This window comes from Drosophila miranda, chromosome XL (assembly GCF_003369915.1).
Source record: "Drosophila miranda strain MSH22 chromosome XL, D.miranda_PacBio2.1, whole genome shotgun sequence".
NCBI lineage: Eukaryota > Metazoa > Arthropoda > Insecta > Diptera > Drosophilidae > Drosophila > Drosophila miranda.
Window position 1 is genome coordinate 14,954,888 of NC_046673.1, and position 14,239 is coordinate 14,969,126.

Sequence of the window (14,239 nt, forward strand, 5' to 3'; positions counted from 1 at the left end):
ATTATCCAGAAAGTAATGGTAAACGATCCTAGAAGCCAGCGAATACCTCCATTTACTAAACATCCATGTGTCTGAGATGGAGAACACCGTCTGAGCGAGGGGGAAGCTTTACCAAATTCAAGAGAAAAGAACCCATTGTAACCCTAAAACCTTTGGGCATCAGTCTGAAATGGTTATAGATCGTTAAAGAATCAGTTTTCAGCTTTGAAGCTTGAACCGTTTAAACATGCTTTTTGGCTGCGCAAATTTCCCATAAGTGAAATGATACACAAATCATCGGCTGCCAGGGGGACCAGGACTTTCAACTGTAGCCTTCATTATACCAATTAGCTCTCAAATTGCTGGCAAATGCAAATAAATTGCTTTCATAATGCAGTTTCTAATTGCAATGCCATGGGGTGCCACGGGGGAGGGGGTAATGCGGCTTTACCGCCCCTTCAACCCCTATTAAACTCGTCATTCAACCCTTGGGGCCAGGACACACTCGCTCTTTTGCGCTCTTTTGTTCTATTTGGTTCTCTTTCGGGCGATGTTCAACATGTTGCGGCAACAAATTGTTGCACAGTCGGCGAGACACACCGGTGCTGCCGGTTTCATTCACTTTCGGAGGGGGGGCCTTCGCTTTGGTCGCCTGTTTCTGCCGTCACTCTCTCGCCAGCGCCTGTCCTGCTCCTGCTCCGCCGCTATCCTTCCGCTGTCCCTCTCCTAGAGCTCTCCCGCCGTTCACTCTCTGCCGGTCTTTCTGAACCGCTCTCCATACGATAGCTCTCTCTTCCTCGGTTTTTCTGCTCCTCCGCGTGTGCTGCGTTGCCAGTCTTCCTTTGCTAATAGTATCCTTCTGCCGGTCGTTCTTCTCTCTGCGGCCTCCTCTCTTCTCTCCAGCTGAAGCTCTTCCGCAACTCTCTCCCTCTTGCGCTGCAGTCTGCTCTGCTCCACGCCTCAATTGAGGATCGTATGAGATTATATTTCAGCCCTGAATTCCCTTAGAAAGACATTCTTTTGCTTCTGGTTATTCATTTTGCTCTCGCACTCTCTGCTCGCTGACTCTCCTTTTGCTTCCTGCACACACACACACACGCACACATTGAGGCGCTCTCCCGGCGCCTCTCCTTGCTGGCATGCATTCTCGCACCTGCGCTGTATTTTTGCCACGCATTTTCTTTTTGCTGGCTGTTTCACATGCTCATTCGTTAGCCTCTCTCTCTCTCTCTGTCTCTCAGGGGAGCAGCAGCAAAGCCTGTTTTTGGCTTTACGCTCTGACTAACGGGACAACAAGAGAGTAGGAGAAGCTTTGTTTGTTTTTGTTTTTCTCTCACCCGGTTTTCAGCTAGCTACCGAATACCGCTCTCTCTCTCTCTCTCTGTCGCCCACGCCACTTTCCTTCTTGTTTGTGTTGATTCTTGTTTCGGGCTTGTTTGTGTGTCCTCTCTCTCTCTCTCTCTCCCTCTCTCGTTCTCTCTTTGGAGCATTTACTGCATGTCTGTGATTGTTGTTGTTGGCCTCAGATTTTGCTTGATTTCCGCTTTGCCTGGCCGTCATGCACTTTGAACTTTTGTGCCCTTCTCCTTTTGTGTGAGATTCTCCCTCTTTCAACACACCTGTCCCCTGTCTCCTGTCCCCTGTCTCTGCCCTTCCACCCCAGGCAAAGTGCTCTTTGCCTTCTGCTTTAGTGTTCCTTCACTTTTTGCTTTTTCTTTTCCTTTTGCCTTACTTTATGTTTTCGCCTGCCCCCTCGGATGCATCGAAGTGCACCAGACATGCGGCCAGAGAGTAAACAAGTTTTAGGACTTTCTTGTCCTAGTCCACGTCCAACTTTCCGGCCAAAGTAATCGAAAATTTTCTGTTGATTTTGCCACAAGTTAAAGTAAACGAAAAAGTCAGTCGGAAAGTTCGCCCTGCGCCCTATCTTTTATAGCAAGGACTTTGAGGATTCCATTCCAACGTTCCCAATCCTCACTCTTTCCAATGATTACAATCGCGTAAACGCGTGACTGGCCAAACTTGCCAATCACTGGACGATCAACAGCCAATCTATTCAGGCAGGCTCACTGCTTTTCACTTACTTTTGCGGATTACGTTTTCAGCCAAAACGAGGTTGGGTGAAAATAAAATTATTTATAAATAAAGCAAAAGTTTAATTACCCTGATATAGGTGTCAAGTTTATGTTAATGCATCAATAAGTCATCTGTTTCTTGACAGATGTCGAATTCTGTCAAAAATTCCCACCGTTCCCCAGGATTTCAATTACTTGATTGTATTTGTTTCCTGGTTTTTGATGGATCCTATCATTTCTTAAGCAGATTAGAGTAATCTGTGGGATTGATGGGGTGAAAATAATTGAATCATTTTCTCACCGTATAGCTTCATTTTTCTAGCTCATTTCTTCTCTAGAGCAAGTTTTTCGTAGATATGCATCAATAATATTTATTTAAACAGAAATATAAAAGAAACTAGTGATCATTACCGTTGACGAGGTGGGTTCCATCATCTATCCGCACTATTCGCAGCCGCACTTGGGCTTAGGGGTGGGGCAGGGCCTTGGGGTAAGGAAGCAGGGCAATGGGATGGGGAACCAACAGGGCGGCTTTGGTGTGGCTGTGCATTTTTTGGTGGGGTTTTTGGATTTGAGGTGTTTTTTGGTTGTTTTGGGTTTTCTGGAAGTGGTCTTGGATTTTTTGTGTTTTTTGGAAGTGGTTTTTGATTTTTCGGTGGTGGTTTTGGACTTTCTGGTGGAGGTTTTGCGTCTTTTAGTTGTCCTGCAGGGCTCGTCAGTAGTAGGTGTGATGCTGGGGGTGGTGCAGTCTGAGGTGGTGCTGGTGGTGGGGGAGGTGGTGCTGGGTGTCGTTCCCGTGCAACCACACGGTGGCTCGGTGGTGGGGCATTCTGTGGTGCGCAGGGTGGTGCTGGTGGTGGTGGGGCATTCTGTGGTGGTAGTCTTACGGGTGGTGCGCAGGGTGGTGCTGGTGGTGGTGGGGCATTCTGTGGTGGTGGTCTTACGGGTGGTGCGCTGGGTGGTGGAGCTGGGTGTCGTTCCCGTGCAACCACACGGTGGCTCGGTGGTGGGGCATTCTGTGGTGCGCAGGGTGGTGCTGGTGGTGGTGGGGCATTCTGTGGTGGTGGTGGTCTTACGGGTGGTGCGCAGGGTGGTGGTGGTGGTGGGGCATTCTGTGGTGGTGGTCTTACGGGTGGTGCGCGGGGTGCTGGTGGTGGTGGGGCATTCTGTGGTGGTGGTCTTACGGGTGGTGCGCGGGGTGGTGGAGCTGGGTGTCGTTCCCGTGCAACCACACGGTGGCTCGGTGGTGGGGCATTCTGTGGTGCGCAGGGTGGTGCTGGTGGTGGTGGGGCATTCTGTGGTGGTGGTCTTACGGGTGGTGCGCGGGGTGGTGGAGCTGGGTGTCGTTCCCGTGCAACCACACGGTGGCTCGGTGGTGGGGCATTCTGTGGTGCGCATGGTGGTGCTGGTGGTGGTGGGGCATTCTGTGGTGGTGGTCTTACGGGTGGTGCGCAGTGTGGTGGTGGTGGTCTTACGGGTGGTGCGCGGGGTGGTGGAGCTGGGTGTCGTTCCCGTGCAACCACACGGTGGCTCGGTGGTGGGGCATTCTGTGGTGCGCAGGGTGGTGCTGGTGGTGGTGGGGCATTCTGTGGTGGTGGTTTTACGGGTGGTGCGCGGGGTGGTGGAGCTGGGTGTCGTTCCCGTGCAACCACACGGTGGCTCGGTGGTGGGGCATTCTGTGGAGCGCAGGGTGGTGCTGGTGGTGGTGGGGCATTCTGTGGTGGTAGTCTCACAGGGAGGTGAAGTCTCCGGGCATTCCGGGGTGGTAGTCTCACAGGTCGGTAGCTCAGTGGTGGGGCATTCCGGGGTGGTAGTCTCACAGGTCGGTGGCTCAGTGGTGGGGCATTCAGGGGTGGTAGTCTCACAGGTCGGTGGCTCGGTGGTGGGGCATTCTGTGGTGGTAGTCTCACAGGGAGGTGACGTCTCCGTGCAACCACACGGCGGCTCAGTGGTGGGGCATTCCGGTGTGGTAGTCTCACAGGTCGTAGGCTCGGTGGTGGGGCATTCCGGGGTGGTAGTCTCACAGGGCGGTGACGTCTCCGTCTCACAGGTCGGTTCGGTGGTGGGGCATTCTGTGGTGGTAGTCTCACAGGTCGGTGGCTCGGTGGTGGGGCATTCCGGGGTGGTAGTCTCACAGGGCGGTGACGTCTCCGTGCAACCACACGGCGGTTCGGTGGTGGGGCATTCCGGGGTGGTAGTCTCACAGGTCGGTTCGGTGGTGGGGCATTCTGTGGTGGTAGTCTCACAGGTCGGTGGCTCGGTGGTGGGGCATTCCGGGGTGGACGTCCTTCGGACGATACGTAACGAGAAGACGTTCGAGCAGTTTATAAGCAGTAAGCTCGCTACAAATGAATGAATATAAAAGGATTAGTGGGTCAGACGGATCAGGCGGATCGGGGGATCGGTGGTGACACCAATTACCAATTAGGAAGCCAATAAAGAGCTTCATGTTGGTCTTTGCTTCCGAGATTACTGGAACTATGGAACGGTGGAGCTGGGACTTCACTGGGTGGTGCAAAGCCGTCAACTGATGTCTTCTTCGGCGGCACCGGTGCCTTTATGTAGCCGACGGTTGACACGCATCCTGGCCAGAAGTTGCTTTAAACAAATACAGACACAACGAGTTCGAATAATAAACGGTAATTGCACCCCAAAAAAAACACACCACTGATCCGATCCGCCTGTGGATTAATAATAGCCACTGTCTGGCCCTTGGAGTTTGTAGAAGTTCAAGGTGAAGCCTATATATACTCGAAAACATACCACGTCTGTTTCGGAAAACACACATTCAAGTCTGTTCCCATGGCCTTGGCTTACAACAAGCTAATTTCGAATATAGTATCCCCCCCAAAGAGGGCTGTAAGGAACGTTTAATATCTTAACGGGTGGTATGAGCTGTTCCGTGAATTTGATCGAAATCGTACGAGGCCAGGCATCCCATCCAAAGATTGTTCGAATTTCAATTCGTATCCGTGGCGGATGCACAGTTATTTAAAATTGTAAATTTTGACCTAGAAAAGCGTAACAAAGGTGGCACCGGACTGTGCTGGGGGGATGCTGTGTTTGGGGGCGGAATGGGGAGAGAGAGAGAGAGAGAGAGACTCAAAAAAAACAAAGCAAGTCCAATGAACCCTGGACGTTGGCAACATTGTTGCTGAGACTCACCAACTACCCCGCCCCTCCCATCCACCCGCTAACGTTCCGTTTCGAATCCCTCCTAGCTATCTGTTACGTCCCTTTATTCGGAACCTCTGGCCCCTCGAAAACGTTGAGCAAAACGGAATGCAAGAGAGGAATGGAATTATGAAAACAAACAATTTGCTGTTACTGCAGCTTCTGCATCTCTTACTCCACATATTCTCTCTTTCTCTCTCTCTCGCTCTCTTGCTCTTTCGGCTTGTCTTTGTATTTTGCTTCTTGGAGCAGCACGCTGCAAAGTTTTGCCCAGGGCTGAGGCAGCTGCCGCTGCCAACGCTGGCGGCGCAGCCACTGCAACGAGCCCATGCATGTCCAAACAAGTTCCGTTCCACACAAATGCCAGCACGTTTCGAAATTGCCGCTGCCGCAACGCGACGTCGACGCATCATAACAATAACAAAAGCCAATGGGATAGGAGGGAACAGCAGCGAAGGGCGGGGGGGGCTGGCAGAGAGGCAGATGAGGGACTGCAGGCAGGGCAGAAATGTAAGCGCAAGCAAACATTTTGAGGGCAAGGTGCATTCAATAGAGGGTAAGGAGGAAGCACTTCCTGCGTGCATAACCTAAAGTCTTACAGAACTCCCCACCCTCCGATTGATATACCTTTCGTAGAAGGAACACACACAAGAAACAGTGCATAAACACAGAGACGGCAGGCAGCATCAAGTAACAACAACGCTCGTTCAGCTCTGCCTAAAGAGAGCGAGTGCGAGAAAGAGAGTGAGCGGAGAGCTTGGTTCTTTGTCGAGAAGGAGGTGTGAATGGCTTGGTCGGCTGGAAGGGGTGGGTGGAAAAGAGAGGAAGCAAGTAAAGCTGATGTGTAATGAAACAATGACGCAGCAGAACCATCAGCACCAGCATAAGAGCCAGAACCAGAACCAGCAGCACATGAGAGAGAGAGAGACAGAGAAGCGGCATCTTAGGGTTCTCCTCATAAGCGAATCAAGATGAATGTCGATTTTTAGACTGGTCCTCAAACCAAGATCCTTCGATGACACACACATACACATATTCCAAATATCGATCTAGATTTCCGATTCTGTAATCCAACGTCTAACAGAATCGTAGTGCAATGCAATAATTCCCATTGGAATTACTTTGCCCCCACAAAAGAGATTTAATCAAGTTCTAGCTAATCAGCACCTCCCACACACACACACACACACACACACAGAGTCCCGAGTGGATCTCAACGAAAGAAAAGAAACTGCAATGGGTATGCCCCAGTCCAGCCTGCCTTTCCTTTCCTGCACTTATTGGGGGTCCGCCCTAATGTTCTGTCCGCCGAACGCTGCCCAGACAATTACACAGCGCTGGCTGCCTGTTTGCTGCTGCTGCTGCTGCCTCTGCCTCTGCCCATTGCTGTTGTTTCTTCCTGTTTCGCTATGCACAAGCGCAAGAGGAAAAGCAACAAACAGAGACACACACATCCATACATACAAAACAGCACGCAACGCGTCACGTGCGCTCTCTGCCTCTGGCTCTTTCCAAGGTACATTCTCGATAGAAGGTAGGGCGGTAGCCTGGTTCTTTCTCTAGAACTCTGTTAGGTATGTGGGAATGCCATAATAGCAAGCAAATAGTAGCTGCTCTCAGAGATTGCCTTACCTTTCTGTTGAATATACCCTGGCTCTCCCTGACTGTCTCTCCCTCTCTCTGTCATACGTTCACTGCACTGTGTGCGCCTTTGTTGTTTTTGCGAATGCTGCTGCTGCTGCCGCTGTCACAGTCGCTGCTACTGCGACGACGACGAAAGCAGCGCAGCCAAAGTTAAAGCCATTCCCGAGCTGCGGCAGCATTTAGTTTGCTTCTGTCATTGCATTTGTGCGGGTAACAAAAAACAACAAGAAAAAGAACGAAACGAAAGGAAACATCAAAAACATAGCAAACAAAAAAGAACGAAGAAATACATAGAGCAAACAGCTAAGCAACAAGAAAAAAAAAAACTAATAGGCATACAATAAAATCAACAATCATGAAACAACAATAATAACAAACGAAAGAAAAAAAAATAACAAAAATCAGAGGAAAAAAACCTTGTCCAACAACAACAACAGAAAAGAAACGTCAAAAACCTTCTTCGTTTTTGCATTGCCATTCTGGCTTTTTTTTTTGGTTTTCATATATTTTGTTTTTTTGATATCAGTGTGCAAATTGGAAAGCAACAACATCCGCAGCAGTTTTACCAAACAACAAAAACAACAACAAAGAGCAGTGGTTCATCAATTCTAACGGTAAATAATAAAAAAGGCCCAAAAAAACAGTTCCAAAGTGCGAAAAGTTTTGCAGTGTGTGTGTTTTTTGTGTGTGGTTTTCTCTCCCTTTTTTCTTTCTTTGATTTTGCATTTTGCTGGTCCGCAAGAGAGAGAGTGGGTGAGATAGAGAGGGAGAGGAAGAGAAAGACCAGTTGGTCAGCTTTATTGCTTGATGTTTTTGGGCTTTTGTTTTTAGCATGTGCCCTTTTCCTACATTGCAGGGGGGGTTGTGTGAGTGTGAGTGGTTTGCTGGGGGTGGGGTGCGGTTCTCTCTCAACCATCTGCCAGCACACACAAATACAAAAACTCTCGCAAGCACAGCATTTATAGTGGAGCGCGTGCTTTTTTCTGCGGTCTCGCTGTCTACGCTTTTTCGCCTGCACACACACACACACACACAGGCAGAAAAACAGCAGACACCAGCAGCTCTCGCTCTCACTCTTTGGTTGGCTCTCCCAAGGTGTACGTGATGCACGGTGAGCCACTACGTACGCTCTTTGAGTTTGGACCTCTCTCACCCACACACACATAGAACAGTTACTGTATCTCATAGAGTAGTCCTCACCTCGACTAATTACACCTTGGCTGTGCTGTCTCTCTCTCTTTGCTGCCGTTGCCAGTGCCGCTTTGGCAGCTTGTCAACGCTTTCATTTGACGTTGTTTAGCCGTACCGTGCGCGTCGTCGTCCACTGTCGTCGTCGCCGTCGCTGTCGCTGTCGCCGTTTGTCGTCTCGTCGCAGACGACGTCACAGTCTAAAAAGTTGCGTCAGTTCAGCCGAAAAACACACAAACAACAACAACAAAAAACATACAGCCAAAAACTAACTTTGTAGACCTATTTTTTTTACAAGTGCTTAAAAAAATACTTTTACCAAAAAGTAGGTTACAAATGGAATTGAAATTATCGTGTAATTCAAATAAAAATATATGCACCAAAGAAATGGAAAAAAAAACAACTGGATTTGGCAATAATTCAAATAAAAATGCAATTGAATTATACGCGGTCCAGCCATCAGCGGCTGTCGTGCTCTTTTACTCCATCCCATACCATCCCATCCCATCCCATCCCATGACTCCCTCTCTGGGCAACCGCTTCGTCTCTTAATCTCCCTCTCTTACACCCAGAATGGCTCTCTTTATGTGTGCGTAAGCTTTTTCTAGTTTTCCTCTTGTTTTTCTTGAAATAATTTTCATAAGTTAGAAAAAAAAGGTCCCTAGAATTTTGTTTGATTGAAAAATTAGTCAGAAAAGATACTGCTACACACACATACATACACATACGTGCATATGTACGCACACGTATGTACATCAGAGATTTTCTGCCTCTCTCGTTTTTGGCTATTTTTATACGAAATTTTATTTTTTGCACGCTCCATCACTCTTCATTTCGAAATTAGCAACAATAACACTGAGAATGGTGGGAGAGAGAAGTGCAAAAGAAAGTGCGTGCTGATGTCTGACTGGGCAAGAGAGAGAGTGAGAGAGAGAGAGAGAGAAACAGTGAGGCAGCTGAAGCTCTCTCTCTCTCCTGGGGAAGCTTACAGAAAAAGAAGAAAAAAAAAAAACACAGAATCTGTCGTTTGTCTTGCGTTTGGTTTATTTCTTATTGCGTTCTTTGCTTTCCCCTTTATTTCCTTCTTTTCTGTCATTGCTTCTTTGCTTCCTTTATTTCTTTCTGTTCCTCCTTTTCTTTGTTTTCTCTGTTTTTTTTTTTTGCTTCCTTTAAAAATTCACTTTCTACTCAGAAATGTTCGGAGAAGAGTGCTTTTTCTCAAGTGCATTTTTTTCACGAATTTCAGGAATAGTTTTCCGAATACTTTGGCAAAAGAAATGAATTGTGAATGCTACTGCAGTTCTTTTTCGAATGCGGTATGGGATCCTTCAATGGAGCTTTTCCTGAATTGAATTTCTACCTGTATTCTCCCTAAATGTGCACCAAAAAAATATTAAATTTCTGCAGACAGATCCCTCAGGTCTGATGTGATCTTCTCAAGGAAGTTTCTCATATTACACTGCCCTCTCTCTCTCCCTCTTTCTCTTTCTCGATTTTCTCTAGTCAACCGCAAAAGGTCCCTTCAATTTGTGTCTCATTATATTCTGACACTTCTTTTAAATTCCTTTCTGGATTTTTTGTTTCTCTTTTCAACATTTACCGTTTTCTTTGACTCCCCTTGAAAGTTCTCTCTTGGTTTTTTGACTTTTGAGTTCTCATTTCGGGTCCACTCAAGTGTTTTATATGATTATTAGGATATTGTGTGTGTGTGTGTGTGTGTGTGTGTGCCCAGCCATCCCTGTTCCTGTTCCTTTTCCCGTTCCTGTCCCGTCTTGGTCTCTCCGCCCCACCTTTCTCTTTTACATATTTTTCTTTCACACGCTGATTCCAGCTATTCCTTCGATTCAACGTGTTCGAGTATATAAGAAAGCCTGACAATGGGCCATAAAGTATTTCGAAAGGGACGACCCCTTAACCCCGTGGTTGATTTCACTCCCCACCCCCCTGCCTCTGCCCTGGCCTGCCCCTGGCTCTAGCTGTTGTTATTCTTGGGGTCGATTTCTGGTTTACTTTCCAGGTAATAGGAGAAAGAAAAGTCTTTGTGCTCCTCCTCCTATTAACATTTCTCAGAAATCAAGTATTTCTCGGTTTCGTACTGACGTGGTGGTTAGAGGGTGCAATTTTTGTGCTGTTCTCCTGATCCATTTAAAGCGATTTTCCATTTGAATATTTAATAGAATTTTGCCACGCGCCGCAGTAGGGCATCCGCAGCTCCGTCGCTCTCTCAATGAGCGTGTCACCCTGTCATTGTATGCATGTATGTGCGTATGTGCAGAGGGGAGGTGTAGGCTGGTGGGTGGGTGGTGTCGCACGTTTAATGTCAAGGCAGCAGCCCCCACATCACCCACGCGACAGACGATAACAAAAATAACAAAAAAAAAAAGCTTCTATAAGCTCTCTCTCTCTCTGTGTACTTGAAGTAACTGTTGTAATGGCTCTCTCAAGAGAGCCAATACGCCGGCTGCAACGGCATGGCACCCTCTGAATATTTCTCTCTCGCTCCATGCAGCCCTTGGAAAACAAACGGGATGCGACCCTTGACCTTTTATATGAATTATGACAGAACGAAACAACAACAATGCATTTTGCCGCTCAGTTGAATGCCCCACACACACACAAACACACAGAGCAGCTGACAGAAGGGGAATTCCGGCGTCGACTGCGCGCACGCGCCAAAGGTTCCTTTTTTTTCTCCTCCACATTTTCCATTGATTAGACGACGACTGCACTGCGCGGCTGCAACTTGTTGTGTGTTTGGGGTGTGCGGAGTGGGGGGGAGGGAATGGGACGGGACTCTCTCTCTCTCTTTGACTCTTTTTGTTGCCGCCACGCAGCTGTGAACAATTAGCGCAAACGCAACAGCTGCTCGCAGCTGCATTTAACAGTTCTCTCAGCCGCAGCTTTCGTGCAGGCGACCAATGTGTCGGCGATGATTTCAAGATGCTACCGTTACACCAAAAGGTGGCTGGCAGGCAGACCAGAGTTTCATGGATATTTTTGACGCCTCTCGCTCTCCCTCTCTCTCTCTCTGTGAATTGTTTTGTGAAGAATAACTGAACTAAAAAACGTATTTTTCTTCTCGTCTCTGCTCATTCCAGCCTAAACAGCAGCCACAGCCACACAGCAACAACGTTAACAACAAAATTTATTATTGCAACAACAGCAACAACAAAAGGAAGCAAAACTGCAACCCACGCAAGCAACAAAAAACAACAACAACCACCGAACCGCCGAACAACAACAACAACAACTAAAAGTCTGCGTCTCAGCCTCTGCTCTCTCTCTCTCACTCTTTCGCTTTGAACCACATACAACTGTAAACGTGTCGTCGTCGCGACTTAAAGCTGTGCCTGCCCGCTGTGCCTCGCCTCTACCTCGCTCTTTCGCTAAACTAAATCGCTCTGTGTGTGCGTCGTCGTCATCATCGTCATCGTGTTGCGTACGTGCGTGCGTCTGTGCCTGTGTGTGTGTGTGTGTGTGTCTCCAAAGTGAAGGTGTGTACGGGGCGTGGGTGTGTGAGAGTACGAGAGTGCGTATTGAGACGCGTCGTCGGCTATGTCAGCGGGCATAAATGCGCTAATACAAGCGGTGCTCTTCCTTGAGCAGAATGAGAAGCCCCCGCAGGCGGGAGGAGGAGGAGCTGGTGGTGGGATCGGCCTGGTGCCGCAGCCGATGCCGCTGCACTGCATCAATGGGAATGTCGGTTATCGGAGCAGCAAGAGCATCGGTATACCCACCAACAACAACAACAACAACAACAACAGCGCGAGTCAGCACAATAGAAACACAACGGGGAGTAACGGCATCATTGGCAGCATTGCTGCGGCAGCGGCAGCATCGTCATCATCATCGTTGTCGGGTTCCGTGTATGCAAACGGAAATGGTAACGGTAATGGCCACAACAGCATCAGCGATCGGAGCAACAGCAGCAGCTGCGGCAGCAACAGCAACAGTCCACGCAGTCAATTGGTGGCAAACGGCGGTGCTGGCCATGATTACGACTACGTTGGCAGCGTCAGCGTTGTTGCACCCACCACTGCCGCCGCCCATGGACAATTGGAGGCGTCATCGCTGCGCCACAGCGAAGGTCGCACCATTATCTCGGGTAAGTTTCGCTCTCTCTCTCCCGCTCTCAGCATACGTATGGGGAATCTATGAGAATACCCTACCCATACCAGTAGATGGGGGTTTATTGATGGCCTGCCAAAATATTCAAAAAATATCATCAAAACAGAATCTAAAGGCTGCTCGCTGCAGTGCAATCCCTCCCCCTGCCCCACACAAACGAAACTCTTGCTGGCTGTTGCTCCACTACTCTCTCTCTCTTCGCTGCTCGCTCTCTTTGTTTTTTTTCGCTGCATTTAAACTTGTTTTGACCTTGTTTGCGAAGTCGCGACGTCGTCGCTGGCGTCGACGCTGTCTGCACTTTGCGTGGGCGCGCACTGTACCCCAAAACGCAGCTCTCTCTCACACACAGGTTGCAAGCGTGGCAGCAGTCGCGCAGCAGGTACTGTTATATTTTTAGCGCGCGCTGTTTGGTCGACGTCGACGTCGGCGTCAGCTGCGCAGCCAAATTGGCATGTGCTAAATTGTCATGCTGCTGCTGCTGCTGCGATCGCTGCTGCTGCTCTGTCGCCTTGACTATGATACATACGAGTGCTGTGCGAGGGAGGGGAGGCGGCGCTAGTGCGGGGGCAGAGCACTGCAGCAGCGTACATGTGTACTACATATATTTCTGTTATTTTTTTGTTTTCCCCATTTGCCTTTTGATGTGCTCATTTGGGTTTTTGCTTATTTTTTTTTCGGTTTTTTTTTCCAGTGTGTTTTTGTCATGCGCTTTTGCCTGTTTTCGTATTTTTTCGCACGTACGCTTTGTACTTGTTGCTGTTGTTGTTGTTTGGGGTCACGTCATGGCTGGCTCTCTCCCTCTCTCTCTTTCCCTCTCTCTCTCTCTGTCTCTTTGACAAATTAGTCATACTAGCCCCCAAACTAATGACAGCTCATAACAAAGAGAGAGAGTGAGAGACAGAGAGAGAGTGGTGGAGCAGCAAAGTGTTTATGCAAGCGAAACAGCAGCCCACGTGAGCGTTGCTCACTCTGCCGCCCTCTTTACACATCCGCCCTCTCTCTCTCTCTCTCTCTGGCTTTGCAAACAAACAACACATGCAAAACTCTTCCACTCGCTCCTCTTTATGCTGCGGCTCTCTTTTGCTTTGCTGGAGCTCTCTTTCTGTTGCTCTTTGGGCTCCTCTCTCTCTCTCTTTCTTGCGTTGGTGGTGTAAAACAAAGTCAATGAACTTTGTACGCATTTATGTTTTTGTATTGCTTTTTCGTGCCCATTTCATGTTATTACTGTTTTTTTTTTGTTTTTTTTTTCCTTTCTTTTTTGTTGTATTTGATGTTTGTTTTCTTCACACTTACAAATTGGTTGGTTATTGTTGCGTTTGCTTTTGTTGCATGTAATATATGGACAGCTGTCTTTGTTTTACACCACCCACCTCAGCCCCCCTCAGCCCCCCATCCGTATCACTTCTCTTTTGGTGCCTATTCTCCTTTGTTTTTGCTGTTGCTGTGTGGCTTTTGAACCCACTGCCTTTTCCTGTTTCTTTTTTTTTGTGTTTGCTGTACGGCTTTCTGTTGCTTTTGTTTCGCCATCAGCTGGAGCTTCAACAACAATTGGTGGGAGGGCTTTTTGGGGGTGGTGTGTGCAGGAGTGCAAGATTATGCAGGCAGAATTAATCCGCAGGGAAAGCAAAGACAAGCAAGACTCTGCTCGGGCCTGTCAAATTGCACTGCAAGTGTCTATTTTTAAACGTGATTCTTGCACTCCTCCAGAAAACAAGGAGCAAGAGACAAGGGGCTGCCACACGGCCGCTCAATGATTAATCTCTGGAGAGAGTAATGTGGGAGTGGTGTAGGATGGGCACACATATGTAACATATGTGCATGCAAGGTATATTTAGAGGCACGGTGAGGAGCATTCATTACGCCTCCCTTTTGTGTGGAAGGGGCACTATTAGGGCCTCTAGCTTTAACAAGTAAAAATTTCAGTTTTTCCCTCGTTTTTCCTCTCACTCGATCTGTATGAAAGTTATGCTGTTGTTGAATGTTGTTTCTACATCAATTTGCATTTCCCCAAAATTGGAATGTGTTTTATGTTCTACCCAATTAAAACAAAA

General features: G+C 48.2%; 2 protein-coding genes across 6 annotated transcripts in view; one reads left to right on the forward strand and one right to left on the reverse strand.

The window, feature by feature from the left end:
* LOC108164594 (uncharacterized protein DDB_G0283357) overlaps positions 1-14,239 on the forward strand; it is a 37,004-nt gene that overhangs the window by 16,777 nt on the left and 5,988 nt on the right. Inside the window, exons 1-2 of one of the 4 annotated variants that reach the window (XM_017300420.2) lie at positions 7,068-7,486; positions 11,159-12,165. In XM_017300420.2, the coding sequence (XP_017155909.1) occupies positions 11,616-12,165 (550 nt within the window). In that variant the 5' untranslated portion in view covers positions 7,068-7,486; positions 11,159-11,615. Of the gene's footprint in view, positions 1-7,067; positions 7,487-8,184; positions 8,386-11,158; positions 12,166-14,239 lie in introns of those variants that run through there. The other 3 variants (XM_017300421.2, XM_033388659.1, XM_033388639.1) reach the window with 3 other exon arrangements.
* On the reverse strand, positions 2,399-4,595 carry LOC108164617 (mucin-2-like). Of its 2 annotated transcripts, XM_033388798.1 has the most exons (3): positions 4,476-4,595; positions 4,337-4,396; positions 2,399-4,291 (listed from the first exon to the last, which is right to left on the reverse strand). In XM_033388798.1, exons 1-3 carry the CDS (start codon positions 4,501-4,503, stop codon positions 2,499-2,501), a joined length of 1,881 nt encoding a protein of 626 aa, XP_033244689.1. In that variant the 5' UTR covers positions 4,504-4,595; the 3' UTR covers positions 2,399-2,498. The 2 variants fall into 2 exon arrangements, with proteins under 2 accessions (XP_033244689.1, XP_017155945.2); XM_017300456.2 differs by having other exon boundaries at positions 2,399-4,396.

Bases quoted from the DNA above. Each gene is read 5' to 3' on its own strand.
- LOC108164617 (XM_017300456.2), bottom strand. From the start codon at position 4,503: ATGAAGCTCTTTATTGGCTTCCTAATTG. The intron at 4,397-4,475 runs GTAATTGGTGTC...ATTCATTTGTAG, and splicing joins CTTTATTGGCTTCCTAATTG to CGAGCTTACTGCTTATAAAC.